The 14,655-nt window shown below is 42.5% G+C and overlaps 1 protein-coding gene across 2 annotated transcripts in view; it reads left to right on the top strand.

The window, feature by feature from the left end:
* The window catches only part of CNBD2 (cyclic nucleotide binding domain containing 2), a 46,707-nt gene that overhangs the window by 26,896 nt on the left and 5,156 nt on the right, over positions 1–14,655 (top strand). Inside the window, exons 9-11 of one of the 2 annotated variants that reach the window (XM_055307911.1) lie at positions 2,315–2,489; positions 4,474–4,594; positions 11,581–11,732. In XM_055307911.1, coding sequence (XP_055163886.1) covers positions 2,315–2,489; positions 4,474–4,594; positions 11,581–11,732 — 448 coding nt within the window. Of the gene's footprint in view, positions 1–2,314; positions 2,490–4,473; positions 4,595–11,568; positions 11,733–14,655 lie in introns of both variants that reach the window. The other variant, XM_055307901.1, reaches the window with a different exon arrangement.

The raw sequence follows: 14,655 nt of genomic DNA, 5'->3' as shown, positions 1-14,655 counted from the left end.
GAAGTCCAATTTGTCCATTTTTTCTTTTGTTGCCTGTGCCTTTGATATATGTACAGGAAATCACTGCCAAATCCAATGTTGTGATGCTTTTGCACTGTGTTTTCTTCTAAGGGTTTAATAGTTTTAGGCCTTACATTTAGATCTTTGATCTATTTTGAGTTAATTTTTATTTTTATTTTTATTTTATTTTATTTTATTTATTTATTTATGATAGTCACACACAGAAAGAGAGAGAGAGAGAGAGAGGCAGAGACACAGGCAGAGGGAGAAGCAGGCTCCATGCACCGGGAGCCCGATGTGGGATTCGATCCCGGGTCTCCAGGATCGCGCCCTGGGCCAAAGGCAGGCAGTAAACTGCTGAGCCACCCAGGGATCCCTTGAGTTAATTTTTATATGTGGTGGGATGGAAGGATCTAACTTCATTCTTGTGCATATGGATATTCAGTTTTCCCAGCACCATTTGTTGAAAAGACTGTTCTTGCCCATTGAATTTTTAGCACCCTTGGCCAAAATAATTTGACCATATATCTGAGGGTTTATCTCTGGGCTCTTTATTATTTTGGTCTATATGTCTATCTTTATGCCAATACTACATACATTACTTTGATTACTGTAGTTTTGTAGTAAGTTTTGAAATCAGGAAGTATAAGTCCTTTCATTTGTTCTTTTTCAAGATTGTTTTGGTTATCTGGGGTCCCTTGAGATTTCATAAAAATTTTAGGATGGATTTTTCCATTTCTGCAAAAAGTCACTGAGATTTTGATAGGGACTGCATTGAATCCATAGCTCACTTTGAGTGGTATTGATATCTTAATGATACTGAGTCTTCCAATCCATGAATATAGAATACGTTTCCATTTATTATGCCTTGATCTTCAGAGTTCTTTCTTTGCGCAGCTCTCTGCTCTCAGGTACTGTGCTCTATGAATTCTCATTGCCTTGTCCTCCCCAAACTCTCATTTCTGTCTCATCAATTCAGGAAAATTTCTGAGCTCCCCCTGGGTTCCCTCTCCCTGCAACATGGCTTGGAAAACCTCCAGGCAGTAAGCTTGGGCAATAGTAGGGCTTACCTCATTTGTTTCTATCTTGCAGGGATGATTTCTTCATGACCTTATGCCCAATGTCTTGAAAGCCATTTTCTCATACATTTATCCCAGGTTTTTTTTAGTAGTTTTAGGTGGGAGAGTAAGTCTAGTCCCTGTTAGTCCATTTGGCTGGAAGCATAAGTATAGATTTGTGTTTCTTTTTCTTTCTTTTTTTAGATCTGTATTTATATCTTAATGGCTGAGTTTTATCCTACTGTATGTATATACCACAATTAGTTAAAACAATGACCTTTTATAGATATTTTGAGTAATTTCCAATTTTTCACTATTACCTTGCTGGGGCGATTTTCATGGTATGTTTATCTTTGCATCCCTATACAAGGAAATATTGGGTAAATTCTTAGAATTATTGAATCAAGTAATCAATCCAGTGCATACTGGTCATGCTCACTTAAAATATTGATGGATATTGACAAAAAAGCCTTCCAAAAATGTTTATTCAGGGCTTTTTATATGTGTTCTGTTAATTTAGGCCTATTTTCTGTAGATTTTGGATTTATTTTTATTAACATTGATTTTAATAGTTTATTCTAACACTAAAGATCTATTTTTTAAAAAAGACTATTTATTTGAGAGACTGTGCACAAGGTGGGGGCATGGAGGGCAGAGGGAGAGGGAGAGAGAGTCTTAAGCAGACTCCATGCTGAGCACAGAACCTGATGTGGGGCTTGATCCCAGGAACTTGAGACTGATTTGAGCTGAAATCAAGAGTCAGAGGCTTAACTGACTGAGCCACCCAGGAGCCCTTGATCTGTAATTCTTATAATAATCCTATGAAGGCTCCAGAAAATTACCTCATCTAAGATTTTATGGCTCATCATTCCTTTAGCTCTTACTGCTGCCTCTCTCCCCAGTCCCAGATAAATATGATCTATTAGTGGAAAGTTATGAGCTTTAAATCAGGTAGACTTGAGTTAAATCCAAGCTTCAGCCCTTTTCTGGGTGACTTAAACTCTTGGATGCTCATTGATTTCTTAAATGGAGCCAGTGACATTTGTCTGGATGTAATGTATGTGAAGGCTCTGCTCAGGACCTGGCAGAGAGAGACAATACATGGAAACCACAGTGCTTTCCTTTTTTCTTTTCCGTATTTTCTCATGTACCAGCCTGGCCAGGCAGATGAGTAGGGGATACCTTTCACCATCGTCAGCACAGGCCTCATATATGCAAAGAACTATTAATGTGTTTTTCTGTGCTTTCTCTAACAGAACCTTCTGTGGAGAGATTTAAGGAATTCCAGATCAAATCATATCCTGTACAGGACTTTAGCTCTCTGAAACTGAAGCATCTCCAGAACTCCTGGGAGCAACAGGGGACCAGCTTCAGTAGGAGGATTAAAACTTCAGGAAATACTCTTCCAAAGATGTTGGGCCCAAAGATCAAGTAAGCTTAGTTAGCTCCTCGCAGAAAGAAGGGTCCAGATTCTGGTTGAAAAGGGAGATATGACTTAAAAGGACAGAATGTCAGGAATACTGGGAAGGGGTCAGAGGTATCAGGCACCGCTCAACACCAAAGGTTGGAGTATATATAAAAGGCAGCCTAGAGAATCCTAGATTTGAGACCCAAGAGCTGCATTCTGTGCCTGTAATGCACAGGATCACTTTAGGTGGTTAGCTTCTTCCTTTCTTAGGGAACCCATATGAAGAAGGAGAGGTAGGGCAGATCTTTTGGCTCTGATACTTGGTCTGTGTGTCAGTGGACCTTTCTAACTCTGAGCCTCTTCAGAAAATTCTACCCATCTAAAGGAGGCAGTAGATTAGAGCCTGGGCTTTGGTGTCACTTCAACCCAGGTCCAAGTCCTGGCTTGGCCACTTATTTTAGCTCTGTGTCCTTGCACAAGAGGCTTGACATCTCTAAGCCATAGTTCTCTTCTCTGTAGATAATAGTATTTAAGTCTTAGTATTGTCATAAGCCAGCAATTAAATAAGATAATAGTAATTATAGCTAACACTTGTGGAATATTCTGTGCTTGGTACTGGATTATCTAATTTAATCTTCCCAATAAGTCTATGGGGTAAGTATAGTTATCAGTCCCATTTTTCAGATGAGAGAACCAAACTACAGAGAGAGACTAACTTACTTGTTTGAGGTCATCCAGGTAGGGAGTGACAGAACCAGGATTCAAACCTGAGCAGCTGATTAGTGCTCAGTTTTGTTGTTTGGTACGACTGTTATGGCTGGAATAAGAATACACAATGAGGGCCGCACTTTTGCCTCAAACCAGAGAGGCTGAGGATTAGGAAAGGACACTCAGTGGTACCTGCCTAGAGATATAGCTCAATGCTGGACCCAGAGCAACATAACACCTCCCCCACAACCACCATTAAATGCAAAATTAAAATATCACAATGATACTAATAACATCAGTGTCACAATCTCCATGCTGCCCAAAGTACCATTACACTCAAGTCCTTTGCCTATTAACATTTCTAGCCTGCTGGCCTCCATAAGGAGCATCCCATGACTTCTGAGTTGTTATTCCCTCTGGTGGATATTCTTTCCAAGGGATCCAGTGCTTCAAGTCCCAGTCCCAGTTCTTCTGAAGGTAGGGTTGGAACAGACCCAATTTCTCTTCTGTAAATCAGTAAGGGAGAAGAGACATATTGGACCCAGAAGAATAAAAACCATGCTGGGCATGTCCCGGGGGGGTGAGAATTGTAGGCTGCCTTGTTTATGTGTTGTGTGAGTTTATGAGTTGGGTGAATATATCAGCTATATTCTCAGCTGACAATTTTTTTCTGCCTCTAATCCAACTAACATAGCCTGTCACTTCCTTATACCTCACCTAGACAAAGAAAGCACAACAGGATTGCTGTATAAAATTAATTCCAACATGAACAAAGTACAGAATCTACAGGCTGCCCAAGGAAACCTGTCTTTTAAACAAAGAAACAAAGCCATTTATTTTTTGTTTTCCTGCCAAGAAGGAGAGCCCAAACCTCTGCTGTGTCCCCAGGGGGCACAGAGCTGACTCAATGTCAAAGCAGTCTGTTCAATTATTGGACAGCTCTGATTTAGAGATTTCTTCCCCATGTTGAGCATCCGTCAGCCAGCCTGGACTTCTCATCCATCTGGTCTGGCTCAGCTGCATGAGCTCATCAACCCCTTCTTCCACATAACAGCCTTCAAGTGTTTAAAAGGGGTGTATCTCTTTCTCTCCTAGTCTTCCCCCTATTAAACTTCTCCAGTTCCTGACATCGTAGTCTCTTCCAGGGCCTGATTTGCATTTTCTCACTTTCTGGGGTCAGTGTGAGTTCTCCAGGGAGGGGAAGTCTCACTGTGAGGCAGAGTGGGGGCTGACTGTTCAGGGCCTTATGAACTGGCTGTGTGACAAATGAGTTTTCTTTAACAAACTGTCAAATTTCAGATCCAGGCGTCCTTGTTCGCTTGAGTGTTCCATGATCAGAACCAAGTATGGTGATCTCCCTGAAGAGGCTGCAGTGGGCACCTACATCAAGATCCACACTGTGGAGGAAGGAGAACCTGTGGTAAGTGTGCAGATAGCCTCACTCATGATATATGTGTAACATGGTGGGCTGTGAGTGTTAAGTAATAACAGAAAAGGTTTAAAATCATTCTGCTCTATATTTGGTGATATTAAGGGATATTGTTGATTTTTAAAAATATGATAACAGTATCATGGTTATTGTTTTTAAAGAGTCCTTATATTTAGGAGCTACATATCAAAAGACTCACAGATAAAGTGATATGACATCTGGGACTTGCTTTAAAATAATCTAGGAAAAAGGCAAGGATGTACCCTCTCATCACTCTTTTCTTTTTTAAAGATTTTATTTATTTATTTGGCAGAGAGAGAGAGAGAGACAGAGTGAGCACAAACAGGAGGAGTGAGAGAGGGAGAAGCAGACTCCCTGCTAAGCAGGGAGTCCAATGTGGGGCTCGATCCCAGGACACTGGGACCATGACCTGAGCTGAAGGCAAATGCTTAACCTACTGAGCCACCCAGGTGCCCCACCCTCTTACCACTCTTGTTCATCATTGTACTAAAAGACCTAGCTAGTGCATTAAGATAAGAAAAGGAAATAAAATATTTGGGAAGGAAGACATAAAGCTGTCATTGTTTGCAGATTTTTGATTGTCTAGATCAAAAATCTAGATAGATCCAAAGAATCAAAAAACAAAAACAAAAAAACCCTCCTGATGTGAATAAATTATTACAGTAAGATCAGAGGGTATAAGCCAATGAACATTGGAATTTAAAATAAAAACACAATTACATTTATAATAGCACCAAATATGAGATAGGTAGGTATAAATCTAACAATGTTCAGGAGTCACATGAAGAAAACTATTAATTATAATGAAAAAATTTGTGGGTTACCTGGATGGTTCTGTTGGTTAAGTATCTGTCTTCCACTCAGGTCATGGTCTCAGGGTCCGAGGATCAATTTCCACATTGGGCTCCCTGCTCAGTCGGGAGTCTGCTTCTCCCTCTCCCCCTGCTCCTCCCCCTGCTTGTGCTCTCTCTCTCTCTCAAATAAATAAAATCTCTTTAAAAAAGTATAATGAAAGAATTCAAAGAAGATTTAAATAAATGGAGAAACAGACTATGTTCACAGATTGAAAGATTCTATTGTTAACATGTTAGTTCTTCCTAAATTGATGTACAGATTCAACACAATCCCAATAAAAATTCCAGAAAATTATTTTGTGGATATTGGCAAACCAATCCTAAAATTTACACGGAAAAGTGAATATAAACCAACTGGTAAATCTGTACAATGAACTATTATTCATAAATAAAAAGAAATGAACTATCAAGCTAAGAAAAAGATATGGAGGAAACTTAAATGAATATTTTAAGTGAAAGAAGCCAATATGAAAAGATTGAGTGTTGTATATTCCAATTATATGACATTCTGGAAAAGGCATAACTATAGAGATAGTGATCAGTGGTCATCAGAGGTTTGGAGTTCAAGAGGAGAGACAAATAGATAAAGCACAGAGGATTTTTAGGACAGCAAAATTATTCTGTATGATACTATAATGGAAGATACAAAACCTTAAACATTGATAAGACCCGTAGAACTTTACACAGCACAAAGAGTGAACCTTAATGTATACAACTTGTTAAAGAAAAAGTAATTTAGGTGGCAGGGGATCCCAAAAGGAAATGAAGATTGTCACAAGAGCATCTAATGATATTACAAATGTATGAAACAGTCCCTGAAGAGGGTGAGAGAAAAAGGTGCTGACCTATGTATCGCTGGAGGTGTGACTCTGGAAGTGACTGTGGTCTGCAAAACTGAAAGCCAAAGGAACTGCACATGAGCACTGTACTCTAGCTGATAATGTCATTCCCATGGGCGTATGCTTCACAGTTCTGATACTGCAATACATGTGTACTGAAATGGATCAATTCAGCAGATGACACCAGCCAGGTTTCTCATCATTGGAGTAGAAATTTGCAGAGAAGCTAGGAGGAGGCTAGAATGATCCATGTGGTAACAGATTCATTGAAGATATCAGTATGAACTCCTGTTTAGCTTAATATAAATACAGATGGTTACACGTGGAAATATTTATAGATATGTATATCGACATATATCTTTTGCTTTGTCAGTTGACAGGGCCTGAAAGAAATGACACTCCAGTAGCAATGAGCAAACCTAACACCCAGACTTTGGTTTCTAATATTATTCTTCACTAAGAGGAACAAGGGCTCCTTGGAAAATGATTGATTCTAAGACTAGGGCAGGAAATAGGCAAGATGAGCCTGGAGCATTTCCTAGCGCTGGGGAGTTAGGAAGTATTGGGGGGAAAAACCCTATACGGAGGCAGGCATATCAAAGGGACACAGGTGCCAACTGAAAGAGCTCCCATTAGCCAAAGCTAGAACAAATTGAACAATTTAAGCAACAAAATAAAATAGTATTAGATTATACCTCAAAGTAACAGTAAACATTCCTGAGTACATACTTGTAAAATGAACAAATAATGAGCAAATTAATAAATAGGGGAGAAGAGACAAATCTCCCATGCAGAATTCCAAATAATTGACATAGATACTTGATGCTAAAGAAGAGGATGCATAACTCCCCGGTCCTTAGGTGTGGGCTGCATATAGTGACTTCCTTCTAAAAAGAACAGTATGGAAAGAGGGTGGTGGGGGGGAGAGAGTAACTTTGCAATAGAGGAACCTGAGAAATACCAGTGTAGCCAGGTGATCAAGGCCAACATACACAGTTAAATTGTGTTGATAGTATGTCCCTTAACATTATGAAATGGGACGTGATGTAATGAGAATGATACTTTGCCTCCATAGTCCTCTTCCCAATAAACCACAACCCCCGTCTAATCATGGGACCAAATCAGACAAACTCTAATGGCTGGGTGTCACACAAAATTCCTGACCAGTACTCCTCAATATCTATCAAGGGTATCATAAACCGGGCCAGTCTGAGAAACTGTCCAGCCAAGAGGAGCCTAAGGAGATAAGAGAATAAATGGAATATGTGTCTTGGATAGGATTGTGGAACAGGAAAAGGACATTAGGTAAAAAGAGGAAATCTAAATAACTCCTTGATCTGAATTAATAATAATAATAGTGTATCAATCAATATCAGTTCATTAATTTTACCAAAGGTATCCTACTAATGTAAGATGTTAATTAACAGAGGAAACTGTATGGGGTATATGGGAACTCTGTACTATCTTCTCAATTTTTCTAAGTCTACAATTGTTCTAAAAAATAAAGTCTATTAACAATATAATTATCCAAGGCATCTGGTGGTTCAGGTGGTTAAGTGTCCAACTCTTGATCTCAGCTCAGGTCTTGATCTCAGGATCATGAGTTCAAGCCCCATGTTGGGCTCTACGCTGGGCATGGAGCCTACTTAAAAATTATTCAATGGTTGGCAGGTTGGCAGGGTGGGAAATGCATGGAAGAAACATTTGGCCATGAATTGATCACTGTGGAAGCCGGGCAGGGGGTGGGCCTCCACCAGCCCTGGGGAGGGGCTGTCTTCTGAAGCCTCATGTGCGGTCATCATGCACTGTGCAGTCATCATAGTCCAGAGAGCTACTCCCTCGCCATATGCCCTTAATGCTCTTCCTCAGTTATAGTATCTCCAGGGTCATCCTCACATGCCTATCACCCCCCGGTGTGGTGGTCTCTTCATGCTCCTGTCCCATTGGACTGTGTGTCTTCAGAGGCAGGAAAGCCAGCACAGGACCAGAAGGGAGCCCCAGCCCCTGGCATGGTGCCCTCTCAAGGCTAATGGAATATTTCCAAGCTCTTAGGAAGTTCTTCCTTTTCTTCAGCAAAACTCTGCCCCCTGCACCTTTTAAGTAGCTCCTCCCACAATGTTTCCCTACCCCACCCTCCCAAGAACAAAACAGAAGAAATCTGTTTCCTTGCCCAATGATGACCCATTAGATTATTTAAAGAATGCCATTTTGTTTTTCACTCAATGTTGTGGAGCCAGGCACGGTGTCAATGCCCAGGTAGTTATTTTCTCATTCAATTAAAACATCCTCTGTTCCTTCAGACAGTCCTCAGGTGATGTGCTTTCCAGGCTGCTCACCGTTTCCTTCAGGGCAGTTAATGCTTCGGAGGCAGGCGCTCAGGCCTGAACACAGGGCTCCTGAGGCCAGGGCCTGGCCTAGGAATGCAGCCTCACACAGGGCCAGGCAGTAGCTGGGGATGCCATGTGGGCTGAATGAGGGCACCAGAGGGCAGAAAGGTGTTGCCTGGTGGGGTCAATGATGACAGCAGTAGAGGCTGTGTCACGTGCCACTAGAACAGCCAGGCCTGTGTCGTCAAGGGCCTGCAGTGTTGGAGTGGGGACCTTGGCCCTGATTCTCTCGGAAGGCCTCGAAGGCTTTGGGTGGGGGCCCAGAGCAAAGACCAGGCTGCCTCATTTGTCACACAGGGCCCAGCACAGAGAAGGCCCCCCACAAATATGTGTTAACATGACTCTTGATGAAAATGCCTGTGGATGTGTTCTCTCTGCTCTCAAGGCCGTGGCTTCGCTTGTAGGAGAGTTAATGGGACAGCTGGGCCTGTATTCACCTAGGAGATCACATTTGCTAACTGGGGAATGTGAAGCTGGGTGGGTCTTAGAAACAGGAGAGGCTGGGACCTGGAGGAGAGCCTCTGTTCTGAGCGAGGAGGAGTAGGGGAACCACTCATCCAGGGAACAGGCAGGCTGAGGCCTCTGATTGGGCAAGCCAGAGCCGTGGGCGGGGCAGACGGGATTTGGCAGATTGGGGTGGGGGCAGGGGTCCTTATCTTCATGTTCTTTCTTTCTTTCTTTCTTTCTTTCTTTCTTTCTTTCTTTCTTTCTTTCTTTCTTTCTTTCAATTTTTAAATATTTTATTTAATTATTCATGAGAGACACAGAGAGAGAGGCAGAGACACAGGAGGAGGGAGAAGCAGGCTCCATACAGGGAGCCGGCTGTGGGACTCAGATCCGGTGACCCCAGGATCAGGCCCTGAGCCAAAGGCAGACACTCAATCACTGAGCCACCCAGGTGCCCCCTTCATGTTGCTTCTAATTAGCTGTGTGGGCAAATACTTTACCTGAGTCTGTGTCCTTATTAGAAGATGAAGACATGGGGATCCCTGAGTGGCTCAGCGGTTTAGCGCCTGCCTTTGGCCCAGGCGCGATCCTGGAGTCCCGGGATCGAGTCCCGCATCAAGCTCCCTGCATGGAACCTGTTTCTCCCTTCTCCTGTGTCTCTGCCTCTCACTCTCTCTGTCTATCATGAATGAATAAATCTTTAAAAAAAAAAGATGAAGACATTCACCTGGGTGTGTTAACCCGAATGTTCTGTGACCCCGTCTAAGCACTCATGCAGGTCATCTACCATGCTCTAGTCATGGCTCAAAATGCCAGTGTGGGCAAGTAAACTGACATCCTTCCTGCCCTTATGAGGTTTATGATCTAATCTGGGGACAGACAATAAACAGACAAATTAATAAACACATAAAGTATTGCAAATTGCTGTTTGGAATGGAATAGAAAGCTGGGTTGGGGCAGGGGACAGGCTTCTTAAATGGAGCAATCAAGAAAGCCGGCTCTGAGGAGAGGATGTTTAAGCTGAGATCTGAATGGTGAAAAGAACAAGCTGGGGATGACCTGTGGGAAGAGTATAGAAGACCCAGGAACCGTAAGCTCAAAGCCTGAGGCCAGAAGGAGCTTGGTGTGTCAAGGGGGCTGGAAGGGAGGGCAGCATGGCTGCAACAGAGTAAACAAGGCAGGGCGGCATGAGGCCAGGCTGGAGAGTCCAGCAAGGGTGAGAGAGCCCAGGTCTTGGGGCCACAGGGAGGAGTTTTCATCTATCCTGCATGCTGTGGGAAGGTATTTGAAGGGATGGGTTGCAGGTGTATGAGAGTACCTGCCCTCAGTGCGCTTTGAATAGTTCACTGGGTTCAAATCCTGCCTCCACCTCTTTCTATCCTTGAGAAAGTTACTTAACCTCTTTGGGCCTCAGTTTCCTCAGAGGATAGTGCTTAGAAGCATGGGTTCTGAAGACGGACCCCCTGGGTTCAGATCCTAGTGTTATTGCTTCCCTGCTGTGTGATGTCGGACAGGTTTCTCAACCTTGGCAGCATCCTCTGTAAAATGAGGATAACAATTGGACCCACCTCGTTGGGGCTTGTGACAGTTTCAAATGCGTTAGTACCTATGGCAGGCAGCAGCAAGAGGGCCTGGAACATAGCGAATGCTCAGGAAATACTGCTGTCATATCACTGTCATCATCATGGCCAGGAAGCCAGAGGAGTAACTGAGTGGCAGAGAGGAGGCCAGTAACCCCCCTAAAGTCTATGAGAGACAGAGAAGGTAATGGAGGCTCAGTGGGGACACATGAGCAAAGGGCTGCCAAAAGGATGGGTGAGGGTGTGGTGCCTGTGAAAGGGAAGATTTAGTTTTATTTTTTTAAAGATTTTCTAAAATGTATCTATTCATGAGAGACACAGAGAGAGAGGCAGAGGCAGAAGCAGACTCCCTGTGGGGAGGCCAACTTGGGACTCGATCCCAGGACCCCGGGATCACACCCGGAGCTGAAGGCAGATGTTCAACCACTGAGCCACTCAGGTGCCCATAAGGGGGGGATTTAGAAGAGGAAGACTCGATGTTCTTCCGTTATCATCCTGAGAAAGAGGGAATGGCTTTAATTGGCACAATAGTTGAGATTGGACATCAGGGAAAACTTGTGAACTGCTGTCCCCTGAAGAGGAACTGCCTGAGTGTGGTTCCTGCGGAGCCTGCACGGAGAGGGAACATGGACAAAGTGCCGTCTTCACAGGCTCTTCTAATCCCAGAAGCTGGAGGCCTTTGGTGTCGTGCAACAGCAGGAGCCCTAGACAGAATTCTCATCACTTGCAGAATGACCCCAGATGGAATCACCTTCTGTTTGGGGCCTCATTTTCCCCTTCTAAATGATCTGCTGGTGGGTGTGGACAGTCTCTGAGGTCAGACTTTCTAACCCCCAGGGCCTTCACCAGATCCTCCTCCCAGAGAAGCAGTGTGACATGCGGCCCTTGATCCTCGTGAGCCTGGGAGCTGAGGTGATACGGATGAGGAAAGACAAATTTTGTGAACTGATTGACAGTGAAGTAATGGAGAAGTTGTCCAGGTTCAAGGTCAAGTACCCCAGGTCAGTGCTGGAAATGTGCATTCATTCCACCAGACTGAATAAATAAATGTTCACCTATTATTTAGTAAAAGAAAAAGGTGCTAATATGAAATGCTGAAAAGGGAGGGGATGAAACTGGTAGCTGTTGGTACTTAAATTGTCTCAGTTCCTTTGATGATAATTTTACTGTTATGTTGGAAGGGCTATACCTTTTGAAGTAAAGGTCTATCTATGAATTTATATAATTAAATTATGGGAAAAGCTACATGCACTGAGATGTTCATAGCAGCCATATTCACGATAGGGAGAAAAACCACTACCACCACCCACACGTATCACACTAAGGGGATCATCTGGAAATTGTGATGTATTTCTTTCATAGATTGTAAATGTCTTACTAAAAAAAATTATAAGTCTAAGGACTCTGTAGGAGGAGGGTAAAATAGGTGATATAATGATATATGAAAAGGCCAGGATGCAAAATTGGATATATACTCTGACTATGCCTTTATAAAACACAAGAGGAAAACCTAGAAGGAAAAAGCAACAATGATGACATCTGTCATGTTACCAAATTTGTAAAAGTCATTCTGTCTGGAAGGTGAGACTAAAAAGTACTTCCTGGTTGTTGTTATATATTCCTCTCATATTTAATTATTTTTGCAGTGTGTATGCATTGCTTATATAATGAGGGAAGATAAATACTTTTTAAATTTTTAATTTATTTTTTAAAGATTATTTGTTTATTATAAACGACAGAGAGAGAGAGAGAGAGAGGCAGAGACACAGGCAGAGTAAGAAGCAGGCTCCCCGCAGAGAGCCCAAGGTAGGACTTGATTCCAGGACCCCGGGATCATTCCCTGAGCCGAAGGCAGACACTCAACCACTGAGCCACCCAGGTGTCCCTTTTTCAAAAAAATTTAAATTTTACTTAGTTAACATACAGTGCAATATTGGTTTCTGGAGTAGAATTGAGTGATTCTTCACAAGTTCCCTCCTTAATCCCATCACACATCTAGCCCATCCCCCGCCCACCTCTCTCCATCAACCTTCAGTTTGTTCTCTATTCTTGAGAGTCTCTTATGGTTTGCTTCCCTTTCTCCTTTTTCCCCTCTTCCCATGTGTTTATCTTTTTTTTTTTTGAAGACTTTATTTATTTACTTGACAGAGAGAGAGAGAGAGAGAGAGAGAGAGAGCACAGCCGGGGAAGCAGCAGAGGGAGAGGCAGAAGCAGACTCTGCTGAGTAGGGAGCCTGACACAGAGTTCAATCTCCGGACCCTGGGATCATGACCCAAACTGAAGGCAGATGCCTAACTGACTGAGCCACCTAGGTGCTCTTGTTTATGTTTCCTTTCTTAAATTCCACATGAGTGAAATCATATGGCATTTGTCTTTCTCTAACTTATTTCACTTGGCATGATACATGCTACCTCCATCCATGTTATTGCAAACAGCAAGATTTCATTCTTTTTGCTGGCTGAGAATATTCCATTGTGTGTGTATGTATGTGTACATATATATATGTGTGTGTGTATATATATGTATGTGTATATATGTATATATATGTATGTGTATATATATACATATACACATACTACATCTTCTTTTTTTTTTTTTATACTACATCTTCTTTCCATTCATCAGTCTATGGACACTTGGGCTCTGTCCATAGTTTGATGAAAAGAAATACTTTTTAAAAGTTATCAGGGGGCACCTAAATGGCTCAGTCACTTGAGCATCAACTCTTTTTTTTTTTTTTAAAGATTTATTTATTTATTCATTCAGAGAGAGCGAGAGAGAGGCAGAGACACAGGCAGAGGGAGAAGCAGGCTCCATGTAGGAATCCTGACGTGGGACTTGATCCCAGGTCCCCAGGATCACACCCCAGGCTGCAGGCAGCACTAAACCACTGCGCCACCGGGGCTGCCCGAGCATCAACTCTTGATTTTGACTCAGGTCATGATCTCAGGGTTGTGAGATCGAGCCCCTCATTGGGCTTCATTCTGGGTGAGGAACCTACTTAAGATTCTCTCTCTCTCTGGGATGCCTGGGTGGCTCAGTGGTTGAGAGTCTGCCTTTGGCTCGAGGCAGGATCCCAGGGTGCTGTGTCAGGCTCCCTGCATGGAGCCTGCTTCTCCTCTTTCTGCCTATGTCTCTGCCTCTCTCTGTCTCTCGTGAATAAATAAATAAAAACCTTTTTAAAAAAATTATCTCTCTCTGCCCCCCCCCAATTTATCCGGATAGTGGCATTCCAAGTGGGCTTTTTTTCCTTTATTTGCCAAATGTTTTGTAATGATGATATATTACTTTGATAATTAAAAAATAAATATCTATCTTGAAAGATTTGATAAAAAGATTTTTTTACTTTTCCCTAGTTTTCAAATTTTCCAGAATGACTACTTCTATAATGCAAAAAAAAAAAAAAAACCACTTAATTTTTTTATGTAAAAGTTAACTGGATCAACGGTGGCAAAACTATTTGATCTCACACAGTTATTACTAAAAAGTGTTTGAGTGTATACCTCTTAGAAAACATAAATATGAATAGCATGTATTAGTTTATTATTATGTACATATATTGCTGTACTAATATATACATTATGGACATACCAAAATAGATCTTTAAGAACACAAAGATAAATATAAATGAAGCCCCACCATTTTTTTCACACACCTCAGTGGATCTTGTTCACCTCCCTAGGTGACATGACCCTGCACCCCCACTTTGGGGCCTCTGGGCTTACCACTGGGCCCCCTTCCTCCATTTCCTCCCTGCTAGATCCTTTCTGCATACTGTGCTCTTGCTAGAACCCATATCTGGCCAGGTTAAACTCCTGCTTCAGCCCTTTCAGGGGCATCTCACTGTTTATACGATAAAGTGCAAACTCACTGCCAGGTGTGGCCTTTCATGGGATGACCCCACAACTCCCCTGCAGCACTTCC

This window comes from Nyctereutes procyonoides, unplaced genomic scaffold (assembly GCF_905146905.1).
Source record: "Nyctereutes procyonoides isolate TBG_1078 unplaced genomic scaffold, NYPRO_anot_genome, whole genome shotgun sequence".
Taxonomy (NCBI): domain Eukaryota; kingdom Metazoa; phylum Chordata; class Mammalia; order Carnivora; family Canidae; genus Nyctereutes; species Nyctereutes procyonoides.
Note: the sequence above shows the minus strand (reverse complement) of the source record. Positions and strands in the feature narration are given on the sequence as shown.